Raw genomic sequence first — 13,280 nt, forward strand, 5'->3', positions numbered from 1 at the left:
CCTTTCAAATTGATACACTCTATTACTAACTCAGTATCTCTCTATTAATTTACAATCTTAATTGAGTTCTGTGTCTGAGATTGAGACCAACTTATCGTGCTTTATGATTTTTTCTCTCAAGCACATCCTATTGACTGCGCCTTTGTTATGTCTCCGTGTCGTGTCTCTCTTTCCTTTTTATTCTGCTCTTTTACTATATTCTATGCTTTACTCATCTCTCATGCATATCGGTTATTTTCTTGCCGACAAATTTATATTTTTTGAATGACTGCACCAGCTGGCAACTAAATTCTGATACTCAAACAAATAACATTAATTTATTAGGATCACGTGATGTGCAGTCGTGGTTTCCCCCCTTTCTTTCTTACATGAATTGCTTCCCCCTTCACTCACACAGGTCCGAAAGTTTTATAAGTGGTAATTCAGTCTCAGAAAATCAGAACTCATGAACTTTGATATAAAAGAATACATTTATTAAACCACAAACATAGATATACTTTAAGTAATAATTTCAATGCTAAGTTACCTTCTTTGAATTAAATGAGAGTCTGAACCCCCCCCTTTTTTTAGATTAAGATATCCAAAATTACACTCTCTATGCTTAAGTAATACAAATCCAATATCTCTCTCATATTATTCAACTCAGACTCAACTTATCCTTACAGGGTTACTCAATGCTCACTTTCTAAGCACAATTAGATATAAACTTTATACATGGCATATCAAACTCATTCTAACTTATATTTTAACATGGAAAACAAATTCTAATTCTGAAAAATCTCTATCCCCCACAATTTAAGTAAAATTCAGGCTAATATCTAACACTACAACAAATAACTTCTTCCTGACAAACGGTTCAAAGATCAGGTTCCCTTCTTGACACAAGCTTGGAATGGCATGAGCTTACTTGACACAGACAATTAGTCCAAACAGTTATTAAGGCACTATGGGTAAGTTAATGTGTGGAGCTCCTCAAATCCTTGGCTCCTATTCCTTTTTACGTTTACATTTCTATAATATGTATGAAAAGGTTGTACATTACCATCTTGTCTTTGTTCTTGGGGTTTCCATGACGTCCCCCACACTTTCACTTCCGATATGGCAAGACTTCCATATTTCTTAGCCACATGTTTCTATGGCCTCTGCGACTTTCTTGCACTTTCTTCAAAGGTTCCCCTTCACTGACTATACACTGGCGTGGTTCACCAACGGTTCTTTACTGAAATTCTGACAGATGACAGACTCATTGGGGAAGTTCATTCAACTAACAACATAATTATTATACTAAACAATATATTGTGGTAATGTGTTCCATTCACCCACAGTTCTCCATGTAAAAAATTTACTCTTCACCACACTCATATATAACTGCCAAGGATGGCCTCTGGTTCTTCCCCTCTTGCCACTTACTCTTTTTTTATAATCTCCTCTGGATTACTCCAATAAAATCTCCTCACTAACTTAAACACCTCTATCATATCACTTCATATCCTCCTATCCATCAAATTCTGCAATCTACATTCCTTCAACTTCTCTCTATAGTCAAAATTTTAGAGTCCTGAAATTGTCACTCATGTCTGGATCCTCTCCAATGTTTCCACATCACAATGTAAAGCAGGAGACCAAATTAGTGCTTATACAGTGGCACAACTACCTCCTCATCCCTACATGTTAGTGTATGTCTTATCTAAACTTCACTTAACAACCATCACTTCCAAATCTTGAATCTCATTCTCTTCCATCAGTAGAACATCATCAAAATAGTACACAGCCTTATATTTCTGCACTCCAAAATGCAGCACCTTGCAGTTATTAATATTAAAACTACAACCCCACTCCTTTGACCAACTCAAATCCATTCAATTCTTCCTGAAGGGAAATAAAATCAGCAGTTCCACTTCAGTTCTTCCCAACTTTGCATCATCAGCAGATAACTGAAGATTCCAAGTCCATCCACATGATATATCATTTACAAACAAATTAAACAGCAGGGGCCCAAGAACAGAATTCTGGACCAAACCACTGGTTACCCTCCTTTTCTGTGACACTGCTCCATCATATACAACTTGTTGGTATCATTCAGAGAGCCAATTGCCAATCCATCTAATCAATATACTATCCATCCCCCATTCTCTTTAACATATACAGCAACTTATCATGTGGTAATCTATCAAACACTTTCACAAAGGCCAAGAATATCACTGTATACAAATCTCACTTATCTATCACATTCATTACCTTATCTTAAAATGCAAGTAAATTATTAAAACAACACCTACCTTTTACAAATCCATGCTGCTCATCATAAAGAATATTATGATGAGCAGATAATTAATCTGCTCATCATAATATCAATCCAGATCGATAATTATTTATTATTATTATTATTACCCCAAGACCCCCATTTATGTATTTATTTGTGTACAATTGAAAACAATGCATAATCCAGCAGCTGAATTACACAAATCATCATTATTCTTATTATGATTCATGCCTCCATGGAGTCAAAAGACTCATCGTGGGAGGCACTTCTAGAAAACACAGTCTATCATACCATCCTTAAATTCATTGACCATTCATGCTCTCACCACTCATTCAGGAAATGTATTCCACCATTCAACCACTATCCATTCAAAGAAACCACTCCTCACCCTCTTGCTCACAGCTTCTTTTCATAACTTCCAGGGATGGCTCCTTGTCATTGCTCCTTCCCTCCATTCCACCAATCAAAAGAACTCCCCAATGTCTACCCTGTAACTGACTCTCAACAGTTTAAAAGTCTCGATCATATCACCTCTCCTTCTATCCACCAAACTCTGCAGTCCACATTCCCTCAGTCGATCCTCGTAACTAACATTGTACAGTCCTGAAACCATCTTTGTTATCTGCCTCTGTACACTTTCCACAGTTAATTTATCCTCTTCAAATCCTGAGGAACAAATTTGAGAACAATAGTTCAATTGTGGTCTGATCAGGGCTTTATACAATGGAATGACAACTCTTTTATCACTATAGGTTAGCATCCTTCTCAGTATTGCAGCAATCCTCTGGGTTATCTTCACCACTTTTGCAGTATGTTCTATGAATTTTAGGTTTCGTCAACCATCACCACCAGATCTCTTGCACCCTCCCCCTGCTTCTTCCAGTACAGCTCCTCCTATCCATGTATCCCAAACTCCAAGACTACATTGCCGGCCTAGTTGGCCGAGTGGATAGCATATCTGCTCTCCAGCCAAAAGGCTGTGGGTTCGAATGCTGCTGTGGGCATGGCTGTTTGCGATTGTCTGTGGAAATACCAGTGCTGGTGGTGGTCAGAGGTAGATGGTTGGTGTAGTTGTGATCAGTCAGTGATTGAATGGTGGAGATGCAGTTGTAGAGCAGATATCCTCCCTCGATGAGTCCTTGGACTCCCTGGAGGTGTCAAATAATAATAATAATAATTTTGCTGCATTAAACTGATCCCCATTCATTTGCCGATCTCTCCAGTTTATTCAAATCCTCTTGCAGGGCTTCCACATCTGCACTATTACTAATAGCCCTTCCTAGCTTCACATCATCTGCAAGCAACTGAATATCCCCCTACAATTCACTGACAATGTTGTTGTTGATATAAAGGTTTAACAATACAGGTCCCAGTACTGAGCCCTGTGGGACCCCAACTTTCTGCCTCCTTGATATTGCCCCACCATACACAACTCTCTGATACCTGTCAGATAGGCAATCCTGAATCCAGTTACTAACCCTATATCTAAATTCATGTCAGCTTATCCTGTGGCACCCTGTCAAATTCCTTTGCAAAATAAAAAAAAAATGGCAGAATATGCCTTTCCCTCATCAACTGTTTTTGTCACGTTATTATAAAAGGCAATCAGATTACTAAAGCAAGAGCACCCCCTTAACAAATCCATGTGACTCTCACAGATAACATTGCCTTCAGCTGCAAAAGGCTGTATGTGGTCCTTTGCTAATTTCTCCAAGATCTTAACAACTACTGATGAAACATAAATTGGCTTATAATTTGACACTTCCAGTCTGCTATCACTCTTAGGCAATACCACTATCTTAACCTCCTTCCACTCATTGGATACCTTTCCCGTGGCCAGACTTTCATTGAAAAGCCAGGTCAATGGAGCTGTCAGTTCTTTAGCACATTCTCTCAAAACCCATGGTGAAATACCACCCAGTCCCACAGCTTTACTGACATCCAGGGTACTCAGTATTTGGAACACACTCTCCTCTTGTATGTCTAAATCTCAAACCTGCCCTATCCGTCTAGTATTAAAACTTACTTTTCCAGCATGAAATACTCCAAGAAAGTGTTAACTGAACCACTCCACCTATGTCCTCTGCATTAGTCACTCTATTCTCATTTTTATCCCACAATGTTATTCTTTTACAATAATTTCTCCTCCTACTGTCCTCATAGCTAAAAAATTCCTGAGGATTTTCTTTGGATCTTAGGGTCAATCTCTTCTTGTATTCCAGTTTAGCCTTCGTTACTATACTAGCCACTCTCCTGGCCTAAGTCTTATAAGTATTCTTCATGCATCTGCTCTCCACCCCTTTCCATCTCTTCCATAACCTCTTTTTTACCTACAGTTCCTGTTTGATATTGTTTGTCATCCACTTTACACCAAATTGTGTCCTATTCTTCAAATTGTGTCTCTTCACTTTGTGGAATATAGCTTACTATTGCTACTAAAATATTTTCCTTCACAATTTTCCAAGCACTAATGATATCTCTCCCTTCCAATTCCTCCCTTCATGGAACTGGCCCAAGTTGATATCTAAGATGATTATAATCACCCGCCTTATAATTCCACATACATTCCCTTCTCTTTGATACTCTTGCATGTCCATTCATCTTCCAAGTCAAAACCACATGATCACTCTCTCCAACTAAGGGCAGAGATGCTATCTCAATTATAATCAGCTCCTCTGACTATGACCACATCCAAAACTCTTGAACCTTGTGTTCCTTCTATTGCATGTTGCCTAAGACATTTATCCCTCAAGAATTCTAGAAATTCCAATCCCTTATTACTACATGCAGTTTCCTCTTCCCAATTTATACTGCCATAATTAAAATTTCCCATAACAATCATTCTTCTTGCACTTACCAACCTCAACAGCCTAAACATCTCCTGCTCCTCACCCGCTGTGCTCTTTGGGTTTTAGCAAAACCCCACTAAATATCCTGTCTTGCCCACCTCTATCTTACACCATATACTTTCAAACCGTTAGTGTCACTGCCCTCGAAAGCCTTCACTCTGAGAGGACATACGTCCACTTATCATAAGCAGTACTCCTCCACCACCTTTTCCCTTCCTATTCTGTTGGAATATCATTTCTGCCGGCCTGGTTGGCTGAGTGGTTAGCATATCCACTCTCCAGCCAAAAGACTGTGGGTTCGAATCCCACTGTGGGTATGGATGTTTGTGATTATCTGTTAAAATACTAGTGGTGGCAGTGGGCAGTAGATGGTGTTGATGTAGATGATGATGGTAGTTGCAATTCGTTGTAATTGGTGGATTGAGGTGGAGACAGAGAATTGTAGAGTAGGTGCCCTCCCTGGAGGTGTGATGTAATAATATTAATAATTTGTAGTATAATTTTAGATTAATTTTGAAGAAAATTGTTAATAGGAAGCAGGTAATGGTACAAACTTAATCATGTAGCATTGTCATATTCAGAATGCATATCATGAATTTGATGATGATGAAAATCAAGATATTGAAATAAACATTATTTGCTAAAATATTATTATTATTATTATTATTATTATTATACAGGTATCTACATGGAGTCAGAAGACTTGTTGGAGATAAGTCAGAAGTGAATAAATGTTTACCTGTGAATAAATATTTAGTTATTAAACTCATTCACTGATGAAGCACCCACAACCACCTCTGGCAAAAAACCTAGTTCTAACACCCTTCCTAGCCATACTCTTGCACAACTTCTGCTGGTGACCCCCTTGTTCTCTCCTTTCTTGCCGTGTACTGAAAGAAAGTCTTCAGTTTCAATCCTATAACACCCCTCTTTTTAATAACTTAAATTCTTCTATCATGTCTCTTCTTTTTCATCTATCAGCTAATTTTTAAAGCCTACATCAGTCCATATCTATTTCTCATGAGGATCATTTCACAGACCTGCCACAATCTTTCACAGAATATGGGGCAGAAAATCTTTAATTTGACATAATTAAGATAGTAAAATGGAGGGCATTATGGATCCAGCCATATTTTAGAGCAAAATATATAAATAAACTTAAGTAAATTTTAAAAATTTACAAGAAAGCTTATGAGTATATGCCTTATATTCTCATAAGTGCTCTGGTAAATTTTTCCTTATGAATTTAACTTTCTGACATAGGAATGCTTCAGTATTGAGAGAGCTTTTGCTCTCTAATGAGAACCAACCAGTTCGAAACAGCTTTCAGGTCCATAAAACCTAATATAAGCACTAATAAAAGATGAACATAAGGACTCCTGGACAAAGCTCATGTCTTTTAAGTACTGCATACCAAGACAACTCCAATGCCAAAGATTATATTCTTGTAAGCTCTCTGGTAATTTTTGATAATTTCTTAAGTTTCTTTTCATATATGGCTATAAAATATAACTTGATCTACATAATATCCTCCACTTTTTTTAACATTATTATTATTTTTTTTTTTAAGTTTATGTTCTGTGAGTTGGGAGGGGGATCCAAGTCTTATTTATTTGGTGTGTAATTTTAAAGTGGTAGGAATGTAAAATTTGTAACAGTATTAAGTAATTTATCAAGACTAATGATTTATGCAATTTATTATTACACCCCCCCCCCCCCTCGACATTTCAGTTATTAGGAAAAGTGGATTATGATTTAATTATTCACATAAATATGGATAATAAAATCAATGTTATATTTTAGCATGCATCTCATTACATCTTATGCTCCTAAATATTAAGTTTGATAATAGTTAAATCAGAATTAAAATTAAATCAGATGAATAAATATTTAGTTGTTAGAAAAAAATAAAAACAGCAAATCATGACATTACTTCATGTCATGATGAATTTAAAAAATAAAAATAAACAATAACTGAATTTAAGGATGATTATATTGTGAACACTTGAATGATTATATTGTGAAAACTGTGAATATATATATTTTTTAATTTGCAGATAATGTTCACTACAAAACAACATATGCTTGTGAGGGAAGAGAACTTCATATTACCTGTGATCAAGGAGATGCTATTCGGCTAATAAGAGCCAATTATGGTCGCTTCAGTATTAGCATTTGTAATGATCATGGTAATTTGGATTGGAGTGTGAACTGCATGTCATATCGTTCCTTTCTAATAATGCAGGACAGGTAAGGAGAAGAATTAGCATGGTCAGATTATTTATAATTTACAGAAAAACCTAGCAAATGCTACCAGATACTCAGATTATCTTCAACTGTTCTTATTAATTAAAATGTGGATTTTGTTAATAACATTGTAGCTCCATGGTGTTATTGACTGAATCGCCAGTAAAGAAAGTAACTCCCTGTTTTCTTTACTGCTCTTGTATTCCTCAATGGTGTTTTTTCAAAAGTTAACAGTTATATTGCCTTACTTTTTTTTTTTTGATACGAATTTCTGGAAAGAGATTGAGCTGTAGAAAAGGAAACAGATAAGTTTATGATCAAAGAAAGGGTCTAGAGCACTAGGAGAATGATAAGGATTATGTGGTATTCTGATTGACAGGACAATTTGTGTCAGATCATTACAGATAATACTAAATTATTCAGCTTCCTTTCCCACTTGAACTGCAGAGTTAGAGAAGGGGTGTCCATTTGTGTTATGAAATTGAAGTCTCCTAGAAATATAATCTCATGGTTTGGTTTTTAGTTTGGATATTCAAATTTGGATAATCAAATAGGCCAGTATGGTTGTCTGAATTAGAAGAGCAGTAAAGGCAGCAACTAAAAGCTATAAAAGAAGATAGGGAGGGATATCTTGAGCCAGAATAGATTGTTTAGTGGAATCCTAGGTTTAATAACCTTTTGCAAGGAAGTCTCATTTGTAAAAAGCGCATGTTCCACTCCTGTTATGGAAGGTATCATTCATAATATAGTTGAGATAGTTGAGATGAACTGTAGTTATAGAGAGATTCCACTTGAAGTTCAGTTAGTAATAGCAGATCAGGTTTGTATGCCTGTAAGCAATGATGCACATTGTTAATGTTTGTATTGAAACCTGAGATGTTGATGAGGAAATGGACATGGAAATGTGTTTTTTATTGCGTGCAATGTCAGTGTTATTTTGGCTATTTGGACATTTTTATAATTTTTTGTTATGTATATATATATTTATTTATTTTTATTTATTTTTTTTCTAGGAGAATTTTTATAACTGCAGGAACATTAGTATGGATTTGGTTATCTTTTATGGTTGAGTTAGTGCTGGAAATTTATTATTATTATTATTATTCAGGCCTCCATGGAGTCAAAAGACTCATCGTGGGAGGTCCTTCCTAAGAACATAAAGCCTGTCAAGACTCATCGAGGGGAGGTCCCCCCTAAGAAACACAAAGTCTGTCATACCACTCCTTAAACTCATTGACCGTTCTTGCTCTCACCACTCCATCAGACAATGCATTCCACGGTTCAACCACCCTCCTTGCAAAGAAACCACTCCTCACCCTCCTGCTCACAGTTTCCTATCGTAATTTCAAGGGATGGCCTCTTGTCATCACTACTTCCCGCTGTTCAACCAAGCGAAAGAAATTCCCAGTGTCAACCCTGTAACCACCTCTCAACAGTTTAAAAGTCTCAATCATATCACCTCTCCTTCTTCTATCCACCTCTCCTTCTTCTAACAGCAGTCCACATTCCCTCAGCCGATCCTCATAACTATCATTGTACAGTCCTGAAACCATCTTTGTTATCTGCCTTTGTACCCTTTCCACAGTTAATTTATCCCCTTCAAATCCTGGAGACCAAATCTGAGAACAATAATCCAAGTGTGGTCTGATCAGAGTCTTATACAACGGAATGATAACTGTTCTATCTCTGCAGGTCAGTGTCCTTCTCATTATTGCAGCAATCCTCTGTGTTACCTTTGCAATATGTCCCCTAAATTTCAGGTTTCTATCACTCATCAACCCCAGATCTCTTGTCTCCCTTACTTCCTCCAGTGTAACTCCTCCCATAGAGTATGCAGTGTCCCATCGATGTTTCCCAAACCTCAAGACCTTACATTTTGCTGCATTAAACAGACACTCCCCCATTCATTTGCCCATCTATCTAGCTTATTCAAATCCTCTTGCAGGGCTACCACATCTGCACTATTACTAATAATCCTTCTCAGCTTAGCATCATCCGCAAACAACTGAACATCCTCTTCGTGTATAGAGGCTTAAGTGCTGTGAGGACATCATGTTGGAGGCTTAATGGATTTTTTACAACACTAAAAAAGGATTAAAATAGAATTTACTACTTCCTATATTTCGTCCTAGTGACTAGGACATCTACGGGGATTACAAAAACAACTAGTGTAACACGAACACAAATATCATACAATACTAAGCCCAACCACGTGGGTGACACTAAAGTCCTGTCTAGGTGGAGCGCCCTCTAAGGGCGATTGTAGGTGGCCTGGAATGTAAGGTGGGACTTCTGGTGATGAGTGTTTCCCAAATCTTCGGAAGCTTAATGCAACCGTATTTATTAAGATTTGGTTGGTTTCTGAGAGCTGCTGCTGCTTCTAAGAAAAGTCTCTTTCTTGAATTTGCTGTGTGAAGCATGGTGGTTTTCTTCCATGTTACCCTGTGGGTGGTGTCCAAAACATGGTCAGCCAAGCCTGAATGACCTAGCAAATGCTACTTCTGTAAACACAGATGTAAACACAAGTCTTACATCTGTGTTTACAGATGTAAGACTTGTGTTCCTCCAGGCAGATGTATGCTGATCTGCCTGTCTGTCCAAAGTATGCCAGCTTACAGGAACAAGGTACTTTGTAAACTTTAGGCAGAGAGAGAGAAGGGAGCTGATCTTTCGTAGAACAGATAAGGGTAGTAAGTTTGCGGTGGGGCTTATTCGCTGTGTGTAGGTTGTACTTTTTTAGAATCTTGCTATTTTTTCGGATTTTCTCCACCACAGCAAATTCAAGAAAGAGAGACTTTTCTTAGAAGCAGAAGCAGCTCTCAGAAAACAACCAAATCTTAATAAATACGGTTGCATTAAGCTTCCGAAGATTTGGGAAACACTCATCACCAGAGGTCCCACCTTACATTCTAGGCAACCTACAACCGCCCTTAGAGGGCACTCCACCTAGACAGGACTTTAATGTCACCCACGTGGTTGGGCTTAGCATTGTATGATATCTGTGTTCATGTTACATTAGTTGTTTTTGTAATCCCCGTAGATGTCCTAGTGACTAGGACGAAATATAGGAAGTAGTAAATTCTATTTTAATCCTTTTTGAGTGTTGTAAAAAATCCATTAAGCCTCCAACGTGATGAATATCCCCATGCAATCCACTGGCAATGTCATTGATATAAAGGTTAAACAATATAGGTCCTAGTACTGAGCCCTGTGGGACCCCACTTGTAACCCTCTGCTTCCTTGAAACTGCTCCACGATACACAACTCTCTAATACCTATCAGACAGCCTATCCTGAATCCAGTTGACCAATCCAGACCCATGTGCTGCAACTTAAATGTCAGCTTATCATGTGGCACTCTGTCAAATGCCTTTGCTAAGTCTAAGAAAATTGCCTTTCTCTCGTTTAATGTTCTTGTAACTTTATTATAAAAGGCTAGCATATTGCTAAAACAAGAGTGCACTTTCACAAATCCATGTTGACTCCCACATTACCCTCATCTGACCAATGATGCATACGGTCCCTCACTACTTTCTCCAAGATCTTAACAACTACTGATGACACACAGACTGGCCTATAATTAGACACTTCCAGTCTGCTACCACCCTTATGCAATGGCACTATCTTACCTTCCTTCCATTCCCTGGGCACCTTTCCTGCAGCCAGACTTTCATTGAAATGCCAGGTTAATGGCACTGTCAGTTCCCTAGCACATTCTCTCAAAACTCGTGGTGAAATACCATCCAGTCCTAAAGCTTTACTGACATCCAGAGTGCTCACTATCTGAAACACACTCTCCTCCTGTACCTCTAAACCTCGAACCTGCCCTATACTTCTAGCATTAAAACTGACTCCTCTAGGATGAAATACTCCAATAAAGTGTTCATTGAACAATTCCACTATGTTCTCTACATCAGTCACTCTATTCCCATTTTTATCCCACAATATCATTCTTCCACAGTCATTTCTCCTCTTACTGGCCACATAGCTAAAAAATTCCCTAGGATTTTCTTTGCATCATAGGGCCAATCTCCTCTCATATTCCAGTTTCGCTTTCCTTACCACACTAGTCGCTATTCTGGCCTGTGTCTTATATTCTTCATGCTTCTTCTCTTCACCTGTCTCCTTATATCTCTTCCATAGCCTCTTTTTTTCATGCAATTCCTGTTTAATATTGTTTGTCATCCACTTTACTCCAAATTGTGTCCTCTTCTTCACTCGTGGTATACAACTTACCATTGCTGCTAACAAATATTCTTTCATAATTTCCCATGCACTAATGATATCCCAGCCTTCCAATTCCTCCCTCCATGAAACTTCCCGAAGTTGACGTCTAAGACTATTATAATCACCTGCTTTATAATTCCACATAAGTTCCCATCTCTTTGATACTCCTGCATGTCTATTCATTTTCCAAGTCAAAACCATATGGTCACTCTCTCCAACTGGTGGGAGAGATGTCATCTCAGTTATTATCAACTCTTCTGATGCTATAACCAAATCCAAAACTCTTGAACCTCTTGTTCCCTCTGTCACATGTTTCCTAAGACATTTGTCCCTCAAGAATTCTAGAAATTCCATTTCCTTATTGCTACATGCAACTTCCTCTCACCAATTTATACTACTGTAGTTAAAATCTCCCATGACAATCATTCTTCTTGCACTTGCCAAGCTAAACTGTCTAAACACCTCCTGTTCCCCACCCTCTGTGCTCCTTGGTTTGTAGCAACACCCCACTAAATATCCCGTCTTGCCTATCTCTACCTCACATCATATGCTTTCAATATCATTAGTCTCACTGCCTTCCAAAGCCTCCACTCTTAGAGGACATAGGTCGTAACTTATCATAAGCAGTACCCCACCCCCACACTTTTCCCTCCTATCCTGCCGAAAAATGCTGTACCCAGCAACTTCCATTCCTGTTATTATATCCTCTTCTGTCAACCACGTCTCGGTGATCCCAATAATTTTTGGCCAGGCTGATGCTATCTGCACCACCAATTCCTCTCCTTTATTCCAGATACTCCTGGCATTAGTAATTTATAAAGCATATAAATGCCATTGTTTCTATACCCAGCATTATCCCCCTCTAGCCTCCACTGGGCTCAGTGTTACCTGATGTCATCTCCCTTCTCCCAAGTATCCATTCCCACAAGAGGCCACCCCTGCTATCATCCTCCCTGGGACACACTGACTCATTCAGAACAGCAATCTCTTCAGATGCCAACGTCTTTCCTCATTCAAATGTAAGCGGTCTCTCACATACAATTCCTCTCTTTCCTGAAATGCACTCCAAGCATCCACATATACCAGTCCTCTCTTGTCACACATTCTAGCTATTATGTCATTCAATATTACTTCTCTTCTGCTCAGCTCGTCATTATCATACCTAGGCAACACACACACTATTTTTCCTCTCTCTGTCTTCTTCCATACAGCCTCAAGCAAAAATCTCATATCTCTCACTGCCCGACTTACATTACCACTGAAGTCATTTGTTCCTACCATCACAATCATCTCATCCACCCTTTCACCTCTCTTAATTGCCATAGCCACCCTTTCTATTGTTCCTCCTGGCAAAGACTCCTCATGCATCCTATCTTGAACACCACGGATCATTGAGTCGTCATACATTATACCTCTTACCATTCCCTCTCTCCTATTGTTTCCATTCTCTCCTCTTCTTTCATTCCCATAGGTCTCTCTTATTCCCTCTCCTCTACTGCTATTCTCTCTTCTAGCATTCTCATTCCTCTCTCTCTCCTACTGTTTCCATTCTCTCCTCTTCTAGCACTCCCATACATCTCTCTCATTCCCTCTCTCCCACTGTTTCCATTTTCTCCACTTCCAGCACTTCCATATCCCTCTCTCATTCTGTCTCTCCTACTGTTTCTATCCTCTCATCTTCTACCATTCTCATAA

The 13,280-nt window shown here is 38.4% G+C and overlaps 1 protein-coding gene across 4 annotated transcripts in view; it reads left to right on the forward strand.

The window, feature by feature from the left end:
* Positions 1–13,280, forward strand: part of LOC150095436 (latrophilin Cirl-like) — a 343,806-nt gene that overhangs the window by 98,879 nt on the left and 231,647 nt on the right. For all 4 annotated transcript variants that reach the window (XM_090409783.1, XM_090409782.1, XM_090409784.1 and 1 more), the window contains exon 4: positions 7,170–7,362. In XM_090409783.1, coding sequence (XP_090265909.1) covers positions 7,170–7,362 — 193 coding nt within the window. The remainder of the gene's footprint in view (positions 1–7,169; positions 7,363–13,280) is intronic.

Source organism: Typopeltis vanoorti, chromosome 20 (genome assembly GCF_054136105.1).
Source record: "Typopeltis vanoorti isolate ZY-2024b chromosome 20, IOZ_Tvanoo_1.0, whole genome shotgun sequence".
In the NCBI taxonomy this organism is placed as follows: domain Eukaryota; kingdom Metazoa; phylum Arthropoda; class Arachnida; order Uropygi; family Thelyphonidae; genus Typopeltis; species Typopeltis vanoorti.